Source organism: Gadus chalcogrammus, chromosome 8, assembly GCF_026213295.1.
Source record: "Gadus chalcogrammus isolate NIFS_2021 chromosome 8, NIFS_Gcha_1.0, whole genome shotgun sequence".
NCBI classification, from domain to species: Eukaryota; Metazoa; Chordata; class Actinopteri; order Gadiformes; family Gadidae; genus Gadus; species Gadus chalcogrammus.
The window spans coordinates 17181419-17206296 of NC_079419.1; the positions used below are offsets into that span (position 1 = coordinate 17181419).

Sequence of the window (24878 nt, forward strand, 5' to 3'; positions counted from 1 at the left end):
AAGGGACTTCCATTATGGGGAAGTCCCATAATACTGCCTGTCAGCAACATTAAGCTGACAGTATTGGCAGTATTATAATGTGTTGAATGGACATTTATTTCAAACAGTGTGTTTGTCATAATTTAGCCTAGTGCTTGATTAAAGAAAGTCACCCATCTGTAGCGTACCATCTGGTCTTTGGAATGCATGATGGCTATTATCTACTTTTTCTAGTTGGAAAAGTTGTTACATATATAAAATACATCAATAAAAAGAACAATGGTGTGGCTTGCATTGTAACCACACTAATAATAATTAAATTACAATTAAACAACTAAATAAACATCAAAATACAAATGCTCCATTCCAACCCAGTGGACCGCAGCAGCCTCCCCAGTGTAACGGCCCCTCTCGTCCCACCTGTTGCTGTTCTCCAGCGCGGCCTGCCTCTCCTGCCTCAGGCTGTGGATCTGGACGCCCTGCTCCTGGCTGTGGCTCTGCAGCCGCCTCAGCTCCTCCTTCCACTGCTCCGCCTCGTGCTCCGCCTGTTTCAGACGGGCGTGGCCCGCCAGCACCGCCTCCCTCAGCCGGGCCGCCTCCTCACACGCGTCTGGGTCGGGGAGGTGGGGGAGAGAGGGAGAGAGGGAGAGAGGGAAAGAGGGAGAGAGGGATGTGGTTTAACATCTGAATCAGAATGGAGGCGATTTTAATGAACAGAGGTTTTGAAGTGAGCAGGCGCAGTACCTGAGCTGGCCTGGAGGCGGGACTGTAGCGCCAGGTTCTCTTCCTTCACGGTCCGGATCTCGTTGGACAGCTGGGTGACAGAGTCCAGCCCCTGGATGTAGATGTTAGTGGACGCCCCTGGAGAGGAAGAGAATCAACTTGATAGATGGATTTGACATACTTACAACTACTGTTGTAAGTATGTATGATACTGTTATTACTCTTTTGAAAAACACTTGAATATAAATGTATTTATGTGTGTGTCTGTATGTATGTGTGTTTGTGTGTACAGTATGTGTGTTTGTGTGTGTGTGTTTTCTTACACTATGTGTGTTTGTGTGTGAATTGTGTGTGTTTGTGTATGTGCGTGTGTACAGTATGTGTGTTGGTGTGTGTGTGTGTGTGTTTTCTTACACTATGTGTGTTTGTGTGTGAATTGTGTTTGTGTGTACAGTATATGTGTTTGTGTGTGTGTGTGTGTGTGTGTGTGTTTTTTCTTACACTACGTGTGTTTGTGTGTGAATTGTGTGAGTGTGTGTATTTGTGTGTGCCTATGTGTGTGTGTGTGTGTGTGTGTGTGTGTACAGTATGTGTGTGGGGCTTGCCTCCCTCTCGGCCGGGGGAGGCCAGCCTCTCCTCCAGCTGCTGCCTCAGCCTCTCGTTGGTCCTGATGGACTCCTCCAGGCGCTGGCGCAGACACCTCACCTCCCTCAGGTGCTCCTCCATCAGGTCCGCTCCTGGGGGGAGGACAACGCTCCATCACTACCAGTCAGATGTCCAGCACCTCAGAGCCCTACAGCCCCTGATCCCTGCTGTCATCTCAAAGGGCTTCACAGGCCCCCGGTATACCCCTAACCCGGACCCTCTGGAGGACAAGGAGACGCCCCCACAACCAACTGGGAAGTACACTGGATCACTCATATCTATAATATCTGGTACCGGCGTGGCTGCCGTCGGCGTGGTACGCTGACGCTCCGGCGTAGCCCGCCTGCATGGGCGGCGCCACGTTCTCCATGTCCCACAGCGCCCCGCCCGTCAGCAGCCCCGAGTCCGACTTGAGGGAGTGGCTCTGGGGCAGGCGGCCCAGCGGGTAGGGCTGGTAGGCGTGGTGGGAGAGCGGGCTGTAGGCCAGGGGGTGGCGGTCGAGGACCCCGAGGGGCGGCAGCGGGGACAGAGACGCCCTGAAGCCTGGAACCAAAGAGAAAGGGGTCGAGGTATCAGGCCCGGTGGGACCCGCAGTTAAAGGGAGGGGGTGGGTGGTCTAGAGGTGGGGTGTAGGGCGAGTAGGGTTCGAAACCCACCGGGTTATAGTCTACTGTAAGATATCGTTAAGCAAGACATTTTACTGAACCTGCTCTTTAATGAGGTGCATCCCAAAATAATTTCACATTTGATAAAAGCGTCTACAGACTTAATAATTGTGAATATTGTTCCCACCTAATATAACGTTTGATCAGATTTATTTGTGATTCAAATATGTTACTCATGTTTTATATTTAGTGAATTTTTGGATTATATTGTTTGACTGTGTTGCGCAAAATCCTTTTCTACTGGTGTATACGCAGTATGACTTCCCAAACTCAGACTATTCAGGGCTCTTGGTTCTCAAAGGACCCCTCTGCTCACCCTGGGGCTGCCCATACATCTGCCTGTACATTATGTCCAGCTCTTGGCGAACAGCATTCACCGACACCGCCCTGGGGCGGGGGTCAAAGGTCACCCGCTGACCCCAGAGGTCAGGGCCGTACGGGCTGGGGAGGGAGCAGGAGACGGGGCCGGTGGGGGGGGCTGGTGGGGAGGTCGACGGGAGGAGGTGGAGGAGGATAAAGAACCATCAGAGGGTGAAGGAAATAACAGGGGGAAAAAAAAGTGAGACGAGAAGTGAAAGAAGATGCTATTGATTTGTCTGAGATGCAATGGGCACAAACACACACACACACACACACACACACACACACACACACACACACACACACACTGGGTATGAGTGGCAGCCGTACCTCTGGCGGGCTGAGAGGCAGCGCCCAGAGGGGGGGAGGAGAGCATGTTGGGACAGCTGCTGCAGGACTTGAGCCCGCGAGGCGAAGGGAGAGATGGACCCACTGAAGGAGAGGGGCGGAGGAGAGGGTGCAAATGGAAGGAGGAATGGTGGATAAGAGGAGGAATGGGGAATTAAAGAAGGAACGTGAAACAAGAGGAAGAATGCGGAATGAAATACGGAAAGGTGAATAAGAGACGGAATGTGAAATAAAAGAAGGAATAAAATCAGGAATGACGGGGAAGAAGGAATTTGCATTCAATGAGCAGGAGCAGGAGCCCCCGGAGGAACTGGGGCCTACCTCCTCTGTGGGGGCCCAGGGCGGGCTCCTGGCGCAGCTGGTCCTGGTACTCGCTGGCGTCCAGCTCCGAGCACAGCTCCAGGTCCTCGTTGGTGCGGCACTCGTCCGACACCAGGGAGGTGCGGTCCGTCTGGTCCGAGGTCTCCGAGAGGGCGTGGCAGCTGGACGGGGTCTCGGGCCGCCGCTGCAGCTTGGTGTGGAGGGACTCGATGATCTGGTCCTTCTGCTGGAGCTCCTTGCTGAGCCTGAACGTAAACACACACACACACACACACACACACACACACACACACACACACACACACGCACACGCAAACACACACACACACACACACACACACACACACACACACACACACACACACACACACACACACACACACACACACACACACACACACATACACACACGCACACGCAAACACACACACACACACACACACACACACACACACACACACACACACACGGACACGGATACACACACATACAGACATAAGCATTCACACACACACACACACACAGACAGACACACACAGACACATACACACACGCACACACACATTCGAGCATGGACACACATAATCATTCACACATGCAAACACACATAAAAGCACAAACACACATACACACACAATTGCACATACAGACACATAGTAATGCACACACACACGCACACACAGACACACACCCCCACGCACACAAAGCAGAACAGTAAATCTTTGTGTTTATGTGTAATACATCTGTGTTCCTGTATGTATACATGTAAACTGAGGCCATAGCGATTGCATACCCAGCTCCTCCTACTGTACACTCTCTCTTTCCCTCCAGCATTCATTCAACAAAGGCTGTCTCGCTACAATGGCCGCGGCCCCAGAGAAGGGGGTCCGCAGTGAGGGGCCGCCCCACAGTGAGGCTGACCTCCTTAACGAGGGCTGTGAGGACACCTGGCCGGCCTGGTTAATCTCAGCCCTCTCTGCAGCGCAGGGCCCGCCTCCTTCATTTGGATTACCAAGAGTTAACCAATCAGTGTGCAGCGTGGGGAGCTAATGATACCATGTCATGTTACAGCCGTCTGTGGTGTAGGCTCAGGACGGTGATGGGGATTTGCTCATCTTTAATCTCGTGAGAGCTTCCTACGTTCTGTCTGTGTGTGTGTGTGTGTGTGTGTGTGTGTGTGTGTGTGTGTGTGTGTGTGTGTGTGTGTGTGTGTGTGTGTGTGTGTGTGTGTGTGTGTGTGTGCGTGTTTGTGTGTTAAATCTCTGACTCAACATATGTGCAGTGAACTCGCATTGGCTGTACCATGACAGCTTCTAGTCTAGTCTTCTGGCAATACAGAAGAACTGGAATATGTTGTGCTGCTGCATTTCACTTGTATTTGTAGAGCGTTTTACCAGCACATTGTTTTTTTCTGTACTTTTTCTCTGTATGTCTGATTCTTGACCACATGGTGAGACTCATGAAGTCCGAGATACCGTTTTTCTTTATTCTTTTTTCGCATGCAACCGTTACACACCCACACCCACACCCACACCCACACCCACACACACACACACACACACACACACACCGTTGCAGTAACACACCTTAAGGCCAGCAACTCGTGGCCTGTCTTATCATCATGACCCTCTGCTCGATCTCCTGTGAAAACAAACAAACAAACAAACATGAAATAGATGAAGACATGAGATAAAACAACATCAATGACATCTAAAAGTGTGTGTTTTTCTCTGCGGGTTCGAATCGAAGGCGCGCGCGCTCACGTCCGCTGATCTTGGTGGCCACCCTCTGGGCCAGCGACGTGCTCTGGGCCAGCTGCTCTCGGTAGCTCTGGCCCATGTAGTAGTCGATGTCGTTGGCCCGCAGCAGCTCCTCAAAGGCCTGGGGGGTGGACGGGGCCATGGAGAGGGGGAGGTTAGCATGGACAGAACATCCCCTGAGTCTATGACGACTCACCCTTATGGAACAACATCTGAATGACGCTTCGACGGATGCGTTTTAAAATAGGGCGCGTGTGAGCGATGTCCTCCCTTGTGGGTGGGAGTGTGATTGCCCCCCCCCCGCCCGCCCCTACCTTGGTGGTGTCCCCGAGGTGCTGGGTGAGGATGTGGCAGACGCCCCGGCCCTCCCTCATCCTCTGCCTGAGGTGGGACAGCTCTCGGGCCTGCGCCTGGATCAGGGTGTTGTACTTCCTGTGGAGGCGGAGAGCGGTGCGCACTGAATAAGAGTCATATGAATGAGAACGCTATGATGCAGAATTGACATTTAATCAAATTCGAAGAAAATCACTGAACTGAAGTGTCTCTCTTCATAAAAATGAATATCACTGTACACCATGTAAACCAAAAAGCTGTGAAGACCAAATATAGCGTTGCTCTGCTTCCACAGACTATATATAACCCCCCCCCCCCCCCTCCTCTGTCCTCGCTCCACTTACCCAGGCCAGGTGGCACCCTTCCCCTCCTCGCCCTGGCCCTTGGCCTCCAGCCTGGAGCTCTTCAGCTTGGCCTCCAGCGAGGCCACGCGGGACACCAGCTCCCGCAGCTCCCTGCTGGGCCGGGGCCGGGGGGCCAGCGTGTCCGACCCCCAGCCCTCGTCGTCCTCCCCGCCGTCGTGGGCCGGGGACGCCTCGAAGGCCCAGTTCACCTGCTGACAGGAGCACCAGGGACATGAGGGCCAGGCCTCAGCACATTAGGGGCAGCTTTCATCCGTTCTGAGCGTGGGCGGGTCCAGGAGGGAGATTGCACCCCTAATTCTGCTGTTTATTGAAGTATTTTGTCGCGACCACTTGGTATAATCTAGAACCTTAACGTACCCCCGTTCTGTTCTAATATGAGCCGGTCTGTGTGTTGTCACTCATCCTTTGTCGTGAGATAGCAATCGATAACGGCTCCTTTCGGCTATGAGTCTGGATCTCCCTGAACCCCTTCACGACGACTGCTCCCAAAACAGATCAGAGAGGCCCGTCTCCGTGGTTACCTTGCGGGGCGTGCGCTCCAGGCTGGAGGCGTAGTCGCTGGTGGTGGACAGGGAGCGCACGCGCAGCTGCAGCCCGCGGATCACCTTGTGACAGCGGGTCAGCTGGGCCCGCAGGTCCTGCACCAGGTGTCTGACGGACCCCTTCCCCTGCTCCTCTAGCTCCTCCTCCTCCTCCTCTAGCTCCTCCTCTTCCTCTTCCTCCTCCAGGCCCTCATAACCCTCCCCGCCGCGGCCATCGTCGTCTTCGCCGGCGCCGCCGTGGTGGTGGTCTCCGGCGTACCAGCCACCCCCGCCCCCGCCTCCACCACTCCCCACCTCGTAGTCTGTGTGGTGGGAGAGGGAGGTGCACATCTCCAGGTCATCAAACTCTGATGGAGGGGGAGGGGGGAGGGGGGGAGAAAATCATAAGGATGGATGTGTAGAAGGAAGGAGGAGACGGCCGGCTCTCTGCTCATGGGGGAGAACATTGATGTAGTGGGTGGGGTTGGGGCATGGGGGGGGTGGGGGGGGGTCACCTGGGCTGCTGGCGTCCTCCCGCTCGGCCTCGTTCTCGCTGCGGCCGGAGGTCTCGTAGCCCAGGTCCTGGAGGTCCACCTGCACCTGCTTACTGGCCTGCTGCACAGCCGTCTCCGCTGGGGGGGGGGGGGGGGACAGACACGGTTCACCTTACTGCCCCTCTACATGTTTACGAAAGGCTAGACTGATTCCCGAAACTCTATCTGCCATCATGTTATAAACACCTTGAGTTACTATAGGTTTTAGACATTTTAAAAGCATTTTAAAAGTTATAATTGTGCTTTAACACATGTGTACAGCATGTGTGTGTATTTGTATTCTGCATTATACAGCACTTATGTTTCTTGTGTTCCTATTGGTCCCCGTGTTGAACCCCCATGTCTCTCTATGTGTTCCTATTGGTCCCCGTGTTGAACCCCCATGTCTCTCTATGTGTTCCTATTGGTCCCCGTGTTGAACCCCCATGTCTCTCTATGAGTTCCTATTGGTCCCCGTTTTGACCCCCCATGTCCCTCTATGTGTTCCTATTGGTCCCCGTTTTGACCCCCATGTCTCTCTATGTGTTCCTATTGGTCCCTGTGTGTTGCCCCTCCCATGTCTCTCTATGTGTTCCTATTGGTCCCTGTGTGTTGCCCCTCCCCCCACCATGTCTCTCTATGTGTTCCTATTGGTCCCCGGTGTTGCCCCTCCCATGTCTCTCTATGTGTTCCTATTGGTCCCCGGTGTTGCCCCTCCCATGTCTCTCTATGTGTTCCTATTGGTCCCCGGTGTTGCCCCTCCCATGTCTCTCTATGTGTTCCTATTGGTCCCCGGTGTTGCCCCTCCCATGTCTCTCTATGTGTTCCTATTGGTCCCCGGTGTTGCCCCTCCCATGTCTCTCTATGTGTTCCTATTGGTCCCCGGTGTTGCCCCTCCCATGTCTCTCTATGTGTTCCTATTGGTCCCCGGTGTTGCCCCTCCCCCTCCCATGTCTCTCTATGTGTTCCTATTGGTCCCCGGTGTTGCCCCTCCCATGTCTCTCTATGTGTTCCTATTGGTCCCCGGTGTTGCCCCTCCCATGTCTCTCTATGTGTTCCTATTGGTCCCCGGTGTTGCCCCTCCCATGTCTCTCTATGTGTTCCTATTGGTCCCCGGTGTTGCCCCTCCCCCCACCATGTCTCTCTATGTGTTCCTATTGGTCCCCGGTGTTGCCCCTCCCATGTCTCTCTATGTGTTCCTATTGGTCCCCGGTGTTGCCCCTCCCATGTCTCTCTATGTGTTCCTATTGGTCCCCGGTGTTGCCCCTCCCATGGGACTCACTGAGCAGCTCCCGGTAGTCCTTCAGCTGCTCGGCCTGGGCCTGCACCGTGGCCTCAGACACCATCAGCCTCTCCTGCAGCTCGCGGTTCTGCTGCCGGCTCTGGGTCAGGTCCGAGCGGAGCCCAGCCGCCTGCTCCCGCAGACCCTCCTCCACCAGCTCCCAGAAGGAGCCCCCCACCTCCTCACCTCTCGGACCCCCGGCAGCCTTGGCCTCCTGACACCGCAAACAACGTACTTTAGGAGGGGATCACAGCATCACCACTAGACACCAGAAGGTCACTCTTCAATAGAAGGAACCGTTGGAGTAACTGAGGGAGGGAGGGAGAGAGAGAGAGAGAGAGAGAGAGAGAGAGAGAGAGAGAGAGAGAGAGAGGGGCCGGAGGGGTCTGCCAGCACTGCACTGTTTTCATAAACATTTCAAAGTCAGCGTTGCAGAGTTTGTTCTATCAACAGAACCACCCAATGGCTGAGGAGACCGATCTGATTCATAGATGAGGGCTAGATCAGAGCCTGCTTTCACTAGTGTTTCACTTTGCCTCCAAAAAAGGACATTATAACACATCAGAATTGTTTCACACTTCTATTGGATTGGCGTTAATATTTCCTTATCTGTACGGGTATGAAACATGTCTTTATAGCGGCTGTATTGTGACATTTCAGAAAGTGTTTACCTGCTCCCGCTGGCTGGGCTGGTACTGGGACAGCAGGGTCTCCAGGGCTAGAGATTTGGGCCGGGTGGGCTTTGTGGCCTCTCGGCCCGCCGGGCTCCTCACACCCGGCGCTCCACCCCCTCCTGCCGTGGCCTGAGGCTCCTCTCCCCGCTCCTCCTCCTCCTCCTCCTCCTCCTCCTCCCGCTCGTCATAGCCCCCTGCAGACCAGCAGGGCGACCCTGCAGGGTCCCCGGCCCCCGCGGCCCCCCGGCTCCCCTTCAGGGCCTGGATCTCCTGCTGTAGGCCCAGCAGCGTGCTCCTGGTCATCAGACACATGCACACGGTCACAGTCAGAATCACAGTCAGAATCACAGTCAGGATCACAGTCACAATCACAGTCAGAATCACAGTCAGAATCACAGTCAGGATCACAGTCAGAATCACAGTCAGAATCACAGTCAGGATCACAGTCAGAATCACAGACACAATCACAGTCACAATCACAGTCACAATTACAGTCAGAATCACAATCACAGTCACAATCACAGTCAGAATCACAGTCACAATCACAGTCACAATCACAGTCAAAGTCAGAATCACAGTCACAATCACAGTCAGAATCACAGTCACAATCACAGTCACAATCACAGTCACAATCACAGTCAGAATCACAGTAAAATCACATTAAAATCACAGTCACAATCACAATCACAGTCACAATCACTTATCTCCATATTGTACAAGTACAATTAAAGTACAATTCTTAGGCTTGGTTCCTCAACCAAGCTACATAGCAGCAACAATACAAGATAAAGTAAATAAAAAAAATACGTAAAGAGGTAAAAATAAGGAGCAGCATCACAATAATAAATAATAATGAAATAAAGCAAGTAATAAATAAGTTATGAGGTGCACTAAAGTGTAAAATGTAGTGTAAATTGTAAGTAGAAAGAGTTCAAGTTGGTAGTGATACCAGCCACCGTTGATTAGTACGGACACATCAATGCTTCTCAATCCGGTTCTAAGATGGTATGCAGGTTTGTACTATTTAGTCATTCAGAAGACGCTTCCATCCAAAGTGAAACACACGTGTCATCAATGAGAGGGTCAGGATTCGACCTCTTGCTCTGGTGGGATGCCTACAGAAGCCCTTTGCAGATCGGCTGGGAGTCACACACCATGTAGCTACTGGAGGCCGCCCCGACCCCCAGTTACCGTGGGCGTCACTAGTGTGTACCGGGATGTATGCAATGCAGACTGTAAACATTCACTCTACTTCATAGGTTGAAGAAAGTCTTTATAAAAGGGGATGTGGGCGAGCACCTCATCTGAGCCAGGGACGAGTAGCCATCCTTCTCCAGCTGGGAGTGGATGACCTGGAGCTCCCCTTCCAGCGTCTTCTTGGCTTCCTCCAACTGCTGAACCTGCTGGCTGTGAGCCCCCGTCTCCAGGGGCGACGGCCCCCCGGGGTGGAGCGCTGCCGCGGTCGGTGCCCCCTGATCTCAGAAGGGATGGAGATGGAGTTCATGTTGTTTATAGAGCCGTGTCCACGCCGGCGTAGTGGTTTAATCAAATGATTCACCGGGGGTCTTGTGTACAAACACATCAAGGACAGCATGTCTGAGTACAAAGGTTAGTATCGGGAAAGGAAAAGCCGTAGTGATGAGCGGTTTTACCTGAGCAGAGCCGAGGCTTTTGGCCGTCACTTTCACATCGTCGTCCTCAATGCTGTCACTGAACTCATCACTGCTGCCCTCTTCGTCGCCCTCCTCTTCCTCAGTGCTGAGCTCTAGGAACAGAATGAAAAACACGAAAGTAAATTGAAAAACATCATGACTTTGTTGTTGCTGTTATTGGTTTTTTATGCTCGCTCCGCTTCACCTCTTCCTGAACAACTCTTCCTGAACCACTCTTCCTGAACCACTCCTCCTAAACCATTCTTCCAACACTCCCCCACTGTTCGGAACTACCTCGACTGAAGTCATGGGACCGAAGGGAAATGTTATGTCATGTGTTACCAGCCAGCCAAAAAATAGGAGATGCCTGGCCCACCACTCAGAGTGTGTGTGTGTGTGTGTTTGCGTGTGTGAGGGGAGGAAGGCAGAGAGAGAGAGAGAGAGAGAGAGAGAGAGAGAGAGAGAGAGTATGAGAGAGAGGAGAGAGAGACGAGAGAGAGAGAGAGAGTATAGAGAGAGGAGAGAGAGAGAGAGAGAGAGAGAGAGAGAGAGAGAGAGAGAGAGAGAGAGAGAGAGAGAGAGAGAGAGAGAGTATGAGAGAGAGGGGGAGAGAGATTTCCATTTTATAATTTTGTAAAACTTTCTTGTGTGCTGTTAGTCACGCTTTCCAGATCTGGATGAAAACATTAACAGCTGCTTGATGTACCTCACTGCCGTGTAAACCTTGAGTACTAAACGTGCCTTTGAAGGGACACTTTGGCAGATAAATGTTTGACACACACACACCCTGTTGGATGAACTTGTAAAGGCACTACATGGCCACCAGGAAGCAGACTGTCAATGGAATGTGAATAGCACCTACACACCAACACACATGCACGCAAACACATGTATGCACACACACACACGCATATATTTATGTCTAGAGTGGAAAGATTAATTGTAAGTAGATGGCCACAAATGTACATTTTGTCGTATAATATCATTGAATGTACCAAACTATTTAAGACATGTTTATTAATTAAAGCTTATTCCTATTGCGTGCATATAAAATGTAGATGGCGCCACTGTGTTTTATAATGTTCTCTGAGGGTTTCGTCTATAGATTCTGTTTGAAATAGTAGTGAATGGTAATCTCATAGTTATGAATATATGAATTAGGCAATGGGTGGGATTATTTACTTTACAAACTTTTGGCATTGATGATCAATGCTTTCCAGGGTAACCAGTGAATACATTTAGACCTACTTCATAGGCTGCTTGCTCTGTATTTTCAAGACTAGGTGTAGTCATTGCAAAACCACAGATCAGAACAGGCGTGTGCAGGTAGGGCATGCCACAATACCATGCATGAGGTAGACATTGTGCCACTATGGGATGTGAAGTGAATGACCTTTGCAATTTGAAGTCAGTGACAATGTGCATTCAAATTCGTAATGTTACAAATGATTGATGTGCGTTGGATAGTCCCTATCTTTTTTACAATACGACAATGTGATTTGGTGTGTGTGTGTGTGTGTGTATGTGCAAATGCTTTTGTATACGGGGTCAGGGACAAGGTCGAGGACAAATAGACTGTTGGGAAAATAAGGAAGTCAGGGATGTATATTAAAAGATAGGGAAAGAGACTAAGAGAGTAGTACTAAGGGACAGGGGTAATAAGGGACCAACTGGTCACTAAAGGGATGAGATTTTCTGGAGAAAAATCTCTTAATTAAAGACACGAGAAAGCCATAGCAAAAGGGCTGTTGACAGAATTAGCTGGCACGTTTATTTGATTTTGAATTTAAAATACAAAAGGAATGTAGCAAAGACGGTCTATCTTCAAGGCTAGCAAAGATCCAGACAAAGGTCAATGGAAAGGTCTAGGTGTGCAATCTCCCCAATATGATATATATTTTGGCAGGACATCTTAAAACATTCTTAACTACTGTAATTGATATGGGAATAGCGATTTATACCACTAGCCTATAGAAAGGATACTATTGGGGTACAGCAAAATGCCAGGAACATGTATTTTATGTGCAATTCTTTTATATTCACGGGATGCCACATATTTAGTAGCAACCAGGGAGCTAAGAAACCCAGTACTATCATAAACCCACCGTATCCTACCTACATGCTGCTTTATCCAAACGTATAGCATCCCATGTAGAGCTTACAGGCCTTACAGAGAGCTAGAGCGAGTAAGGGGGTCTCTAGGGATCCAATGGGTGGAAGTCTTTAAATTGTGTTAATTCGCTCTTTGGTCCTAGGCTAAGTATGTACACAGAGATGGTGGACAGCAATACAAAAAATAAAAGATAATGTTCAGACACCTCGTCCCAGCCATGACTTTCACTGACATCACGGTAAGACATGTGAGCACAGAACAATGGCAATACAGAAAAGCTCCACATCAAAGCGACACACAGGCAGCTTGCAAAACAACAATATAAAAATATTGACAACATAGAAATACATTATTAAATAAAGGTCACGAGTTTTGCTTCATTTCAGATCCGGCTTCTGCCCCTGTGAGCACCGCTCTTCGCCTTCAGGGTGAAAGTTGCTATTTGGATTTCTACATAATAATAATGCATATATTATAATTGTATAATTATATATTAAAAATGATTGCTGATTACTGTTAATAAAGTCAACACAAAACGGCCACACCCCCTATCTGCAGGCAAAGTTATCAAGAATGTAAAGAGCCTTTCTCTCAGCGGTGCTGTGGTTAAGACAAGGATTCACACGGGGGTTAGTGAGCGCCCCCCTCAGCCCTGGAGGCCACACCGGGCCCATCCCCACCTCCAAAATCAGAGCGCGTTTCAGCAGCCCTCTCCAGTGCCAGGGCCATGCCCCGGGTCCTGGCCAGGACCTCCTCGAGCTGTCCACGGAGCGCCTGCACAGAGTCTAGCTCTGTGTGCAAAGCCTGGGTCTTCTCTGAGCCGCTGTGTGGCAGAGACAAAAGAGGTCAATCTCAGAAGAAGAAAAGAAAAACGTGCAGACAGGATATGCAAACAAACGGTATGGGACAATAGAAACGGTTAATGCAATGCATCCGCCCCTGGGAGTGGACACAGAGCATGGTGAGTGGTTCTCTACCTGTCTCCTCTGCTGTGTTTGTGGCTGAGGCTCTGGTACAGCGCCTTCTCTGTTCGCAGGGCATCATTCAGGTCGTAGTACTCTGACTGCAGCTGCTGGAGGATATGCTGGGGGAGGGAGGGAGGGAGGGAGGGAAGAAGGTCAGGAGATGGACCCATTAGAGACGTCAACAACAACAACAACAACAACAATACAAACAACGATGGAGATGGAAGAACGTCCTCTCCTTTTCACCTACATGGTGATCGGTGCCCTCTATGGCTTCATGGGCCTGTTGCTGGGCCTCAGCTAAGGCCTCTTGTAACGCAGAGATCTCTCTCTGGCGGCGTAAAACATAGAAGAGAGAATGAGAGAGAGAGCGACAGAGAGAGAGAGAGAGAGTTGTTAGAATGTGAAACAGCAGAACAGTAATTGCCGGAGCCAGGGATGTTGAGAATGCGTTCAGAATGTTCCCAAGCATCAAACGTATCGAATCAGAATGCACACTTAGCAAGCCCCTGAAGGCCTAGTGGGTAATTATCCCCTCATGCCTTTCAAGTGGCTTGCTGTGTTGTACACTGTGTGGTGACAAGTGTGCGAGGTCTAGCAGTGATCAAGGGACAGCTACCTGCGCCTCATTCTCCCTCTGGAGCACCAGCTGCAGCTCCTCCTGCACGGCCCTCATCTCCTCCTCGCCCTCCTTTGACGAGGACTCCATGGCCTCCTCTTGGCCCTGCATCAGCTCCTGAAGCAATAATACACAGAATCGTCCAATTCATTGGTGTGATGCTCAATACATTTTGAAAGGCAGATCGCAGTAGCTCATGGAAAAGTTACTACAGATAGAACATTTCATCGATGGAGTCACGATGTTGTTATAGATAGATCGTTTGTCGTACTTTAATGAAGGCCTCTTTCTCTTTCAGCAGACTCTGCAGCCGCTCAGTCTCTCCTCCCATCTCCCTCTCTCTCTCCCGCCTGAGCTCGCACAGCTCCCGGTCTCTCGTGGACAGCTGCTTGCGGAGCTCCTGCAATTGGCTCGTTCGTTCGCCAATCACCTGGGAGAGCCTATCAGAGCAGTCCTAAGACAGAGTGAGAGGAAAGGGTTGGAGGTTAACATGGTTTGCCGTACACATCCCCCATTGTGTCTATTATTAGAGTGTAACGAGCTGTGTGTAATCGAGTTGTTGCAGCACGCTTACACTTATTTGGCCCCATTTCTACTTATTTAGTCCCGTTGATATTCTTTCGCTATTTTTATGTGGAACTTTTAATTTGTTTCGGAATTAAAACGGAATTATAGTACTATAGCTGCAGTAGTACTATCTGCAATAGTATTAGTACTGGCAGAAGTAGTGCTACTATATGAGCAGAAGTATTTTTTCTAGTACTTTTTTTTTCTGGTGGTTGCCCTAGAGGTACTCATACAATTCCTAAGCATTGTCATCATAGTAGTGGTAATGGTATTCCTTTGCAGTGTCTGCTAAAGTAAATGTCAATGTAAATGTGTAAGCAGTAGTAGTAGTCCTCAGGGCCCATGGGAGCTACCTGGAGGTACTGGTCCTTGGAGCCGACGGTGTTGAGCAGGTCCTGGAGCTGAGCCTGGTGCTGGTGGGACTGGAGGCTGCGGTCCGACAGCAGCTCCTGGAACAGCTGGTCCTTCAGGGCCAGACGAGACTTCAGGTCCTCCACCACCTCAACGGGGCCCGCCTGGACCCGGGCCAGCAGGGAGGCCCGCAGCTCCTACACACACACACACACACACACACACACACACACACACACACACACACACACACACACACACACACACACACACACACACACACACACACACACACACACACACACACACACACACACACACACACACAGACAGAAAAGTCTAACTGTTATTGGTCATAGAAGTCTAATTGTTTACCCACATCTAGGTCCACATTACTAGTTGGACCGGTCTTCACTAGCTTTGAACACAAAGATCAATTTAACAGCAAACAAAGCCAACAAAGGTATTGGGCCTTTGTATGGACCCAAGCTGTGTTTTTGTGTGTGCTTGTGCATAGGTGTGTGTGTCTGTGTGCGTGTGTTACCTGCGCCTCCTGGCTGCGTGTCTGCAGGGCGGCCTGCAGCTGGCTGATGGCCGTGTCCTTCTCTCGGAGAGCCTTGCCCTCCTTCTCCTGGCTCTGCTGCTGCAGCCACTGCAGGCTCCTGTAGGCCTCCGACGCCTGCTCCAGTTCCAGGTCCTTGCCTCGCACCAGGGAGTCCAGACTCTGGCAGGGTGGGGATGGGGGGAGGTGCTCGGTTTAATGGGACTGCAGGCTTGCCCCCACATAGGAACGTGTGTTTAGCTCACACATAGAGCTGACACTCTATATGTCATACTATGTGCTCTACATGTACTGTGTATGTGCTGTATATATCATGTACTCTGCATGTATTTTGTGTGTACTGTGAATTAACTGTTTATGTCCTGTGTATGTCCTGTGTTTGAACTGTTTATGTCCTGTGTATGTACTGTGTATGAACTGTCTGTGTACTGTGTATTTACTGTGTATGATCTGTTTATGTCCTGTGTATGTCCTGTGTTTGAACTGTTTATGTCCTGTGTATGTACTGTGTATGAACTGTTTATGTCCTGTGTATGTACTGTGTATGAACTGTTTATGTCTTGTGTATGTACTGTGTATGAACTGTTTATGTCCTGTGTATGTACTGTGTATGAACTGTCTGTGTACTGTGTATTTACTGTGTATGAACTGTCTGTGTACTGTGTATGTCCTGTGTTTGAACTGTTTATGTCCTGTGTATGTACTGTGTATGTACTGTTTATGTCCTGTGTATGTACTGTGTATGAACTGTCTGTGTACTGTGTATTTACTGTGTATGATCTGTTTATGTCCTGTGTATGCACTGTGTATGTCCTGTGTATTAACTGCTTACGTCCTGTGTATGAACTGTGCGTGTCCCGTCTACGTACTGCCCTGTGCGTGTGCTGTCCGTACCGTGATGGTCTCGTCGTTGTTGGACAGGATGCAGCGCAGGCGCTCCAGGTCGCGCTCCTTCTCCCGGAGGGCCAGCTGGAGCCGGCTTACTTGGCCCTCGCGCTCCTCCAGGCAGCGGAACTTCTCGTCGATGGAGCGCTGCGGGGAGCCCGGGGACATGAGCACCGCGGCAAACACTCCCTCAGTGCCCCACTGGACAACTGTTTCTATGTGGCCTTGTTTTTCCTCTCCTACTCCAAGGCTATATTTAAGTAATGCCCCAACGTAAGGATGACACAAAGCTTAAGCGTAAACAATGTTGATTTACAGATCTGGCCGGCTCTGAATTTTTAAGCAGTGCATATGTTTGGGTCTGTATGCGTTTGTCTGTATACGCGCGTGTGTGTGTGTGTGTGTGTGTGTGTGTGTGTGTGTGTGTGTGTGTGTGTGTGTGTGTGTGTGTGTGTGTGTGTGTGTGTGTGTGTGTGTGTGTGTGTGTGTGTGTGTGTGTGTGTGTGTGTGTGTGTGTGTGTGTGTGTGTGTTCCTCACCTCCAGAGCTCTGTCTCGCTCTTTAATGCGCTCTCGTAGTCTCTCTAAGAGTGCGTCCCTGGGTTTGGAGGGTTCTGGGGACTCCAGCATCTCAGAGTACTCCTACAGGAGAGGAGGACACAGGAGAGGGGGGTCGGTCCGGGCGGGGCAGTGCTCATGTCTTCACTGTACGTTGTTGCGATGGTGTTCCCGTGAACCCCATGTATAGAAGCCATCCAGCGTTTCGGCTTCAGTGTGTGTTGTGGGGGTCCTCTGCCGTGCTCACCTGCAGCTGCCTGTCCTTTGCCTGCAGTGAGTGTTGCAGCGCGTTGAGGCTCCGCTCTCTCTCCAGCGCCTCCGCCTGCCTCACCACCTCCACCTCCTTCAGGGTGGCCTCCTTCTCCCGGAGCTCCGCGCGCGTCCGCTGAAGGTCGCTGTGCAGGTCCTGGGGTCACGGAGGCAGTAACAGAAAAATAAGATGTATAGAACGGACACTTTGTGGTTTAATAGAAGAAAACAAAGAAAACGAAGACACTGATGTTTGAATTTCACTTTCATTGATTCAAGTAAGTCTCACGGTGCACCTCTTTTACACGCGTTTTCACACTGACCTGGTTGTGTTTCTCAGTGACCTCTCTGTGCTGCAGCGCCACCTGCAGGTCGGAGTGGAGGCGCTCCTTGAAGCGGGCCAGGTCCTCCCCCTGCCTCTGGCTGAGGCGCAGGCTCCTCTGGCTGGCCTCCAGCTCCAGGCCCAGGGAGAACAGCGAACTCTGGGCCCGCACCAGCTCACCCTGCAGGTGGGACATGGCCTGGACCATGCCGGGGCCCTCTGGGGCCTGGAGACAGACGCGAGAGAGAGAGAGAGAGAGATGTAGAGGTATAGACCCAACACAGACACACACACACACAGATTTAAACTGCGTTGGCCTGAGGATGAAGTCCCTGTTCACATAAGACACAAGACTCAAGACTAGCCCACCCCCCCCCCCCCGCTTTATATTGGTTGACGACCAGCGACGTATGAGCTCAGTGAGAGATTTAATCTAGATGCCAATCTGGATTGGAGGTAGCGTACCCCACCTCCAGGTGGTTTTGACAGCGGTTTCTACATCTCTCGTCCAGCTGTTCTCTCTCCCAATTGTCAAAGAGGCCATTGTCTTTAAATAGGAGGGAGGGATGCTACTTCTACAGTCTACGTTTTTTGAGTTGCCCCTGGCTTCACATGATGTGCGAGGCTTCACCTCCGCCTGTGTGAGCTGGTTACGGTGGGCCATTTCTCTCAGCTTGCACAGAGAGGCGTTCTGTCCTTCGATCAGCTGATACAGATCCTGGGCCTGGAGAAAAAAGAACACACACACACATGCGTTTGTCTCAGTATACTTGAAGACTTCCTGCTGAGCTGAGGCCTCTAGTCCCAGTACAAACTAAACGTACCTCGCCGTCTTTAGTGTCTATGGAGTCCGTCAGGCCCTGGATGGTCCTCTCCTGGAACTGAGCGGCCTGGCGGATGGAGCGCAGCTCACACTCCATCTCGTTCAGCTTCTCCTGCAGCTTCTGTTGAGGCGGAGGAAGGAGGTCACGTCAGCGGCTAGCATCAGGCTCCAGCGGCGGCCGAGAGGCGGCGAACCAGATACCTAGGTTGAGATGCGCTGGAGGGGGGCGGGGAGGGGGGAGGGGAAGGCTCACTGTACCGTGTTGTTGGCCTCGCCCTCTTGCATCTTGGCCTGGAGGGAGTGCACCTGGAGCTGGGCCTTCTGCAGCTCGCTGACGCACTGGCCGGCCGCGCACTCATACTGGTTCAGCTGGCTCTGCTGCTCCTCCACCAGACTCTGCAACACCCACAGACGGGGGAAGGTTAAAACGCTGGGGCTTGTACATCGTGTGGTCGTCCTCCTCTGCCCCAGCTCTGCGGAAGACGCTTATGTGGGTCAGTGGTGATGCTGTGTAAGCCACTTAAAGAAATGAAATGGACCAAAGCCTTCATGCAAAACACAAGGAAAGATCAGATGTTCACAACATTCAAAATACAACAAGTATTGAGTGGCTTGGTCGACTCGTTCATGTGTGTACCGTGTTTCACTACCGTGTCTTGAGGCATGCATGAGTGGGTGGCTGTGTTTGCCAGAGTATGACCTGCTTCCTCCTTCTCCCTACTATTTTGACATAATCAGTTCTTAAATGCATTGATTCAAGTGCAATTGTGTGTGGTTGAATCCCAACAGTCTACAGCATTCAAAACAACTATATTACTCATATTAAAGCTGTAAAACACTGTTGACATGCAATAGTAAGTGGATATAAAAGCGGTGCCATATAACTGCTAATTTCAGGATATACATATTTTGTATGGAACACCTATCTACATGTAAATTAAGTCCAAGTTTACAAGGGCAACATGTCTGGTGTTGGTGAACACTGCAGCTGCACCAATAGAGAGATGGCAGTGTGAAGCGACATCACTGTGCCTCCAGGGCTCTGAGTAAGAGAAATATAGGCCAATTTTCAAGCCCCTTTGCCTCTATGTCCAACCATATCTAACCTAGTTCCTACCATCGTTGTCACTGGATAAGCACAGTCCTTTGTAGACTAGCTTTGGATTCATACAATGATAACTATTTGTTACTATTATTGTAATTAACATTATCACTATTTTACTAATTCTAGATAATTAAAAGCGGATTGTTTATTTTAGGGGAATACTCGAGCACACACACCTAGCAGAAAAATAGATGCCAAAGTGTATAATAGTACTCTATTATATAGCATGTCAAAGCGAAAGTTTGAAAATGAGCTCTGTGCTCTGTCAACAGCCTCATTGTAATTGTCCAAGGATGTTGTCATGTACTGTATGAACTTGTTTAACCTGAATGCACTGTTCAACAAGAAATGAAAACCTGCCTGCATATAATACTAACCAACATTTTAATTTACTGTTTCAACTCTGGCGAGATAATGGGTTTCACTAGAATAAACCCGCTGCAGTGGTAGAATGTATCCGAGTCAATATATAGAGACACACAGATCATGTCTGCTACAAAGACAACTAAGCTGAAATATAACAGCACACAAATAAAATCCCTGGGAACTGGATTTTCAAAGAACTACCAGTGGGCTAGATCTCGATGGGTGACAGCTGGATTAACAGAGTAATTAACCAAGGAGAGGGGAGACGGTAATTGTTATAGAGCTGAGCTGGCGGTTGAGAGCACCGCAGACCTTCCACGTTGCTGTTGCAGCCCTATCCTGCAGAGAGAGACACCGTGGTGGAGCTTATCGTTTGCCTTCCCCAGCTGCTATACCTGGTGGGGCCTCGGGACGGGGCACTCGTGATACACATCCTCCCACAAATCACCCATCTCTGCCAGGTCCACGCCACTGTCGTTCCCCCCGCCCAGCCCAACCAGGGGGGCTTCCAGCTCGGCCATGTGGTACTGGATCTCCATCTCCCCGTTCGGCGCCCCATAAGGGGGCTCAAACGCGTCCATCCGGGGGCCTCCGTTGCTCGGGCTCTGTCGGAGCAGCACGGGCAGCCTGCAGCCCTTGGGGCTCTGGACCGGTCGGTACGGGGTGCAGTTGTGCAGCATGCACAGGGCCAGGGAAAACCCAGATACCGAGGGAGCCGGGCCGAGGGGGGCCCCCGGGTGCTGCTCCTCCGACAGTGAGCCGGCTCTCCGCTGGTCGGGGTAGTCCGGGGGGAGGCCCGGGGTGGAGCCTCCGTCCCCGTCCGACGGCTCCAAAGAGCCCAGCGAGCAGCGGGAGCTGGCCACTCCTCCCGCCAGCGTGCGCTCGCTGTCCGAGTTGCGCTCGCTGGAGGGGTTCCAGGAGCCGGCCACCAGCGTGGGGGAGGTCACGGGCTCCTCTGAGCCTTCCTCCTCCTCCTCTTCCTCCTCCTCTTCCTCTTCTTCGTTTTGACTGGCTGCTTCCCCTCCTCCTCGTCCTCCTCTTGCCCCTCCGGGGGTGCTCCCGCCCCCCCCCAGGCTGGCCGAGTACCGGGTGGACGGCCCGCAGGAGATGCTCCGCGCCAGCTTCCTGGGCACCTTGCACACCGCCTCATAGTCCGAGTCGGCCACCCGCCAGCGGCTGCACCCGCGGCAGCCCGTCCGCGGGATGTAGCGGTGCCAGCCGGGGGCCGACGCCTCCGAGCCCGGGGCGGCGGGGCACTGGGAGTGGTGGTGGGGGTGGGGGGAGGCGTGGTGGTGGTGCTGGGGACAGTCCATGCCGTCGTCGGCCCAGGACTCGTACGGGGAGTAGACCAGGTCCTCCTGCAGCAGGGCGCAGTACTGGGCGTGGCCGAGCCCCGTCATGTCCACCATGCCGTCGAAGGGGCCGGCGGCGGCGTTGGCGGCGGCGGGGTCGCCCGCGCTGCCATCGTCCCCGTTGGTCTTGCGGTACAGCCCGCTGACGCACTGCCTCAGGCGGTGCTTCTCCGAGAGCAGCCGGTGCAGCCGCTCGATGGACAGCGCCTCCACGCGGGCGATCACCGTGTCGAAGCGGTACATGCGGTCCAGCATGAAGATGCACTTGGAGCAGGCGAACTCGCCGCGGCCGTCCCGCGTCAGCTCGCGGCCCAGGGCGTAGGACAGCAGCACCTGCAGGTTGAGCTTGGCGGCCGGGTGGAAGATCCATCGCCGTTGGTTACCGCAGAGCTCCCGGGCACAGATGCGACAGGTCTCCTTCATCTTGAGGTCGAGCATTCCACACGCGCAGGAAAACAACTAGAGCACCGTTGATGGGAGGGTACTTATCCGGGTCTGAGTAAACAGTCTCCTTCTGATAGAGGCTGAAATCTATTACAAGCCTGCATCTGCATTAACTCATGTAGAAACTCCTTACCTATATAATAGTCAATATTACTTTACTAATAATTGGCAATAGTGGCAAAACAATAGTTATATTATAAGAAAGTAAAATTTGGTTAGAAAAAATAATCAATGAGTATGATCGATATCCAACAAGAATCACTTGTTTACCAAATCATATATCAAATAGGATAATTTGTCCTGCTGTCTGATTAAAATTTAATTCAGTTTCTGAGATAGAAGCAGATTAATTCGTTGATTGGCATCGACTTAATGATCGTCCGGAGATCAGAGATTCTGCAGGTGCGGTAGGAAGAGCCTACAACGGCGCATGTAGCAACGGCGGATGTAGTTAGGATGAAGATGTCCTGTCAGTGGTCAGTTATATAGTGTCTTCCTCTCCATGTCTTCCATCATAAACAGATACTTCGCATTTCCCGATATCACGCGCAATACAAATTCCTCTGCATCATTCGTTGGTCACTGGAGCCGCTCGTACCCAGGTTATGACGGCGATTAATGTTCGATCCCAAACAGTCAAAAACTTGATGAACTCCCCGCTTCTCATCCTGTCAGTATATCTACCGTCCGAAAATTATTATTCGGCTGTACAACCGCGCCGACAGATGGACTGCTTTTATTCTTCCTATCGGAGATTCTCAGTGGTAGATAACGCTGTGGCTGCTCTGAACCAGACCTGCATCGGCGGAGCAGACCATTCAGGGGGAAAGGGGGTAACAGGAACCCTTTCTTTTCATCTTATGTTTGTCGGTTGTTATAGCGAGTAGTTCATTGATTATAATGAGGTAATTCTTTCGCTTAAATGTTTATACACATGAAGACATCGCGAACGTCAGCCTTGCAGTGGATATATCGATAAAAACAGAACTGTGTCCTCCCCAGGGACGGGAGTACTTACTTCCGCCCAATCTGCTAAACTCAGCACGCCTCATCAAACAGGTGAAATTATAATGCAGTTTACATTAACCCAAGTTGACAATCATTAAAGTAACGCTTTACACAATTTAACGAGGATGACTTCATGACGCGAGATTTAGTAAAATCAAAGAAGAACTGATAAGAGAGACGGTTACAATTTAAAAAAACAAAACAAAGGTAGACGTTTTGTTACGAAAAAAAATATGCATTTCACATTCCTTTAGCAGATTTTGAGGATGCTACTGAAGATATATTACGAAAGCATCTTGTCTCATATAGCCTTTATTATGTCCCACATAACGCAGCTTAAAATATCACCCTATCCTATCTATTTAATTAACCGAACACGCAAAAACATGAATTGCCCAAAATTTAAATAATAATTGATTTATATTTAAATGACAAGGGTTAATAATTTTTAGAAAAAACAAGAAAATATTCATTCATTTAGTTAGAATATTATAATAATAATTAATATAATAGTTCTTGTGCCTGGTCGATGAAGAACACTAAATAATTCAGCAGTGCCTTGACATAGGTCATATAGCTTGTTGTTCACACACACACAAGGATTGCACTCAGTTCCCATGATGAGCTTCTGTTCTGAGAGACCGAGTGATTCCCTGGGGGCTGAACAGGCAGATGGTCACGGTCTCTCACTGTGACTGCGGAAATGAGCAAAGAATTATAGTCCCAACTAGGCCTGTTTTCGTCCAGGTAGCAACTCCCCATTTTCTCCAGTAACGGGTCTGTACACTTACAGATTTAAAGTTGTCTGTCAACATAGGTTTAGGCTGGATCTCTAGCTCCCCTGGTTCTGATTAAGGTATACTGAGGATCAAAGGTTGGTTAATGACTGATTTGCTCTACATCAGACCCTTCTTTGAGCGACTGTGATCATAGGCGGCAAGTTTGCGATTACATATTCAAGTATTTGGAGCATAAAATAGGCCTATCTACAAATCTACATTAAGTTGATACAGAAATCAATATGTATCTTGCATTTAATTTTAATTACATAATTATTATCATCCTACATGGCAGCGATTGTATGTCCTTATCAATCGTTATCATTAAGCGATTGTTACTTCCATTGCGTCACATGACATCCCTCAACCAACTCAAACAATATAGAAAATTCTCTTTTATTTAGTTCAAATCTCCCTCTAAATCTCTATTGCTACTCCTAATGGCTATCACGTATGGGAAACTAATTTAGAGCTCGTTTACAACATGTCGGTCTGAGGAGACACAATTTGATCTCCGCACTGGACGTGAGTGACCCAAAGGCCAACGCGACCACGCTTTTGAAACCGGAACCTGCGCTAATCCATGTGTGGAGGCCGACGGGGGGAGCCCCCCCCCCCCCCCCCCCACACACACACACACACACACACACACACACACACACACACACACACACACATACACACACTCACACACACTTGCATGCATACACGCACGCACACAGATGAAAGGGGCCGCGGCCTGGGAGTGCAACACAAAACTGTAACTAAGATCATCCACTCTTTGAGCCTACACAATGTTATCGGATCCTTCCAACTTAATGTCAATGCAAATTGTTGTTGTTGACACCGGCTTGGAACACACTGACACACACGCACTTGCACACAAGCTACTGGAACGCTGAAATTTGAACAGTGGGTTTGGAAAGGAAGGCAGATTTGCATCTCGTGTCCCTAGCTGATTTACAAGTTAAATGGGCAGAGGAAGCCCCTTGGAAGAAAAACGTCCAGCAGTACAGAGATCCATCTCACAAGGGCAGAGATTGCGGCAGTAGACAATGGCAAAAACACTGCAGGTGGCGGTCGCATACAGACTGATAAGGAAAAGAACAATAGGCACAGCAATCGATTCGTGACCCAGTTTTGGCACTATTATCTATCGCGAAGTTCAATATTTTTTAAATATAGAATGGAAGCGAGTGTGAGTGTGAAAGCCACCTGAACATTTGCTGTTAGTAATTGTGCAGTTGCACAACATATATTAGTATTTTCAGAATATATCATACTTTTAAACACGCCAAAATTATCCTTTGTACATAAAAAATAACACAATTTGACAGTGTGCAAAACTGGACATAAATACCCCTGCTAAAATGCATTTTAACATAGAGAGATGTTTGCATTTCCAGTTCATCATTCTATGCAGTAGTTAATCTATACTTCTGTCCTTAATCTATACTTCTGTCCATGCTTTGGCCTAATACTCCCATATCATTATTCAGGAGGCAACAAACTCCTATTCAGGAACTCTGTACTGACACTCAATGGCCAACTCAATAATTACACATGTTAGGGTGTGGCCAATTGCTTCCCGTCTTCCTCTATGATTGTACAGCTCTCCCTGAGCCCTCTCCTGTGGCCATGACACAAACCA

The 24878-nt window shown here is 50.2% G+C and overlaps 1 protein-coding gene across 6 annotated transcripts in view; it reads right to left on the minus strand.

The window, feature by feature from the left end:
* The window catches only part of LOC130388265 (myomegalin-like), a 42458-nt gene that overhangs the window by 8535 nt on the left and 9045 nt on the right, over positions 1–24878 (minus strand). Inside the window, exons 1-32 of one of the 6 annotated variants that reach the window (XM_056597687.1) lie at positions 20040–22606; positions 18432–18569; positions 18175–18294; positions 17982–18074; positions 17352–17576; positions 17027–17185; positions 16762–16863; positions 16233–16370; positions 15321–15500; positions 14779–14973; positions 14130–14312; positions 13859–13975; positions 13490–13570; positions 13252–13358; positions 12955–13097; positions 10162–10274; positions 9809–9981; positions 8507–8804; positions 7836–8049; positions 6536–6652; positions 6021–6388; positions 5479–5687; positions 5116–5233; positions 4805–4922; positions 4628–4682; positions 3042–3286; positions 2703–2804; positions 2329–2490; positions 1642–1890; positions 1308–1439; positions 724–840; positions 400–589 (exon numbers count right to left, since the gene is read on the minus strand). In XM_056597687.1, the coding sequence (XP_056453662.1) occupies positions 400–589; positions 724–840; positions 1308–1439; positions 1642–1890; positions 2329–2490; positions 2703–2804; positions 3042–3286; positions 4628–4682; positions 4805–4922; positions 5116–5233; positions 5479–5687; positions 6021–6388; positions 6536–6652; positions 7836–8049; positions 8507–8804; positions 9809–9981; positions 10162–10274; positions 12955–13097; positions 13252–13358; positions 13490–13570; positions 13859–13975; positions 14130–14312; positions 14779–14973; positions 15321–15500; positions 16233–16370; positions 16762–16863; positions 17027–17185; positions 17352–17576; positions 17982–18074; positions 18175–18294; positions 18432–18569; positions 20040–21434 (6356 nt within the window). In that variant the 5' untranslated portion in view covers positions 21435–22606. Of the gene's footprint in view, positions 1–399; positions 590–723; positions 841–1307; positions 1440–1641; positions 1891–2328; positions 2491–2702; positions 2805–3041; positions 3287–4627; positions 4683–4804; positions 4923–5115; positions 5234–5478; positions 5691–6020; positions 6389–6535; positions 6653–7835; positions 8050–8506; positions 8805–9808; positions 9982–10161; positions 10275–12954; positions 13098–13251; positions 13359–13489; positions 13571–13858; positions 13976–14129; positions 14313–14778; positions 14974–15320; positions 15501–16232; positions 16371–16761; positions 16864–17026; positions 17186–17351; positions 17577–17981; positions 18075–18174; positions 18295–18431; positions 18570–20039; positions 22608–24878 lie in introns of those variants that run through there. The other 5 variants (XM_056597686.1, XM_056597688.1, XM_056597689.1 and 2 more) reach the window with 5 other exon arrangements.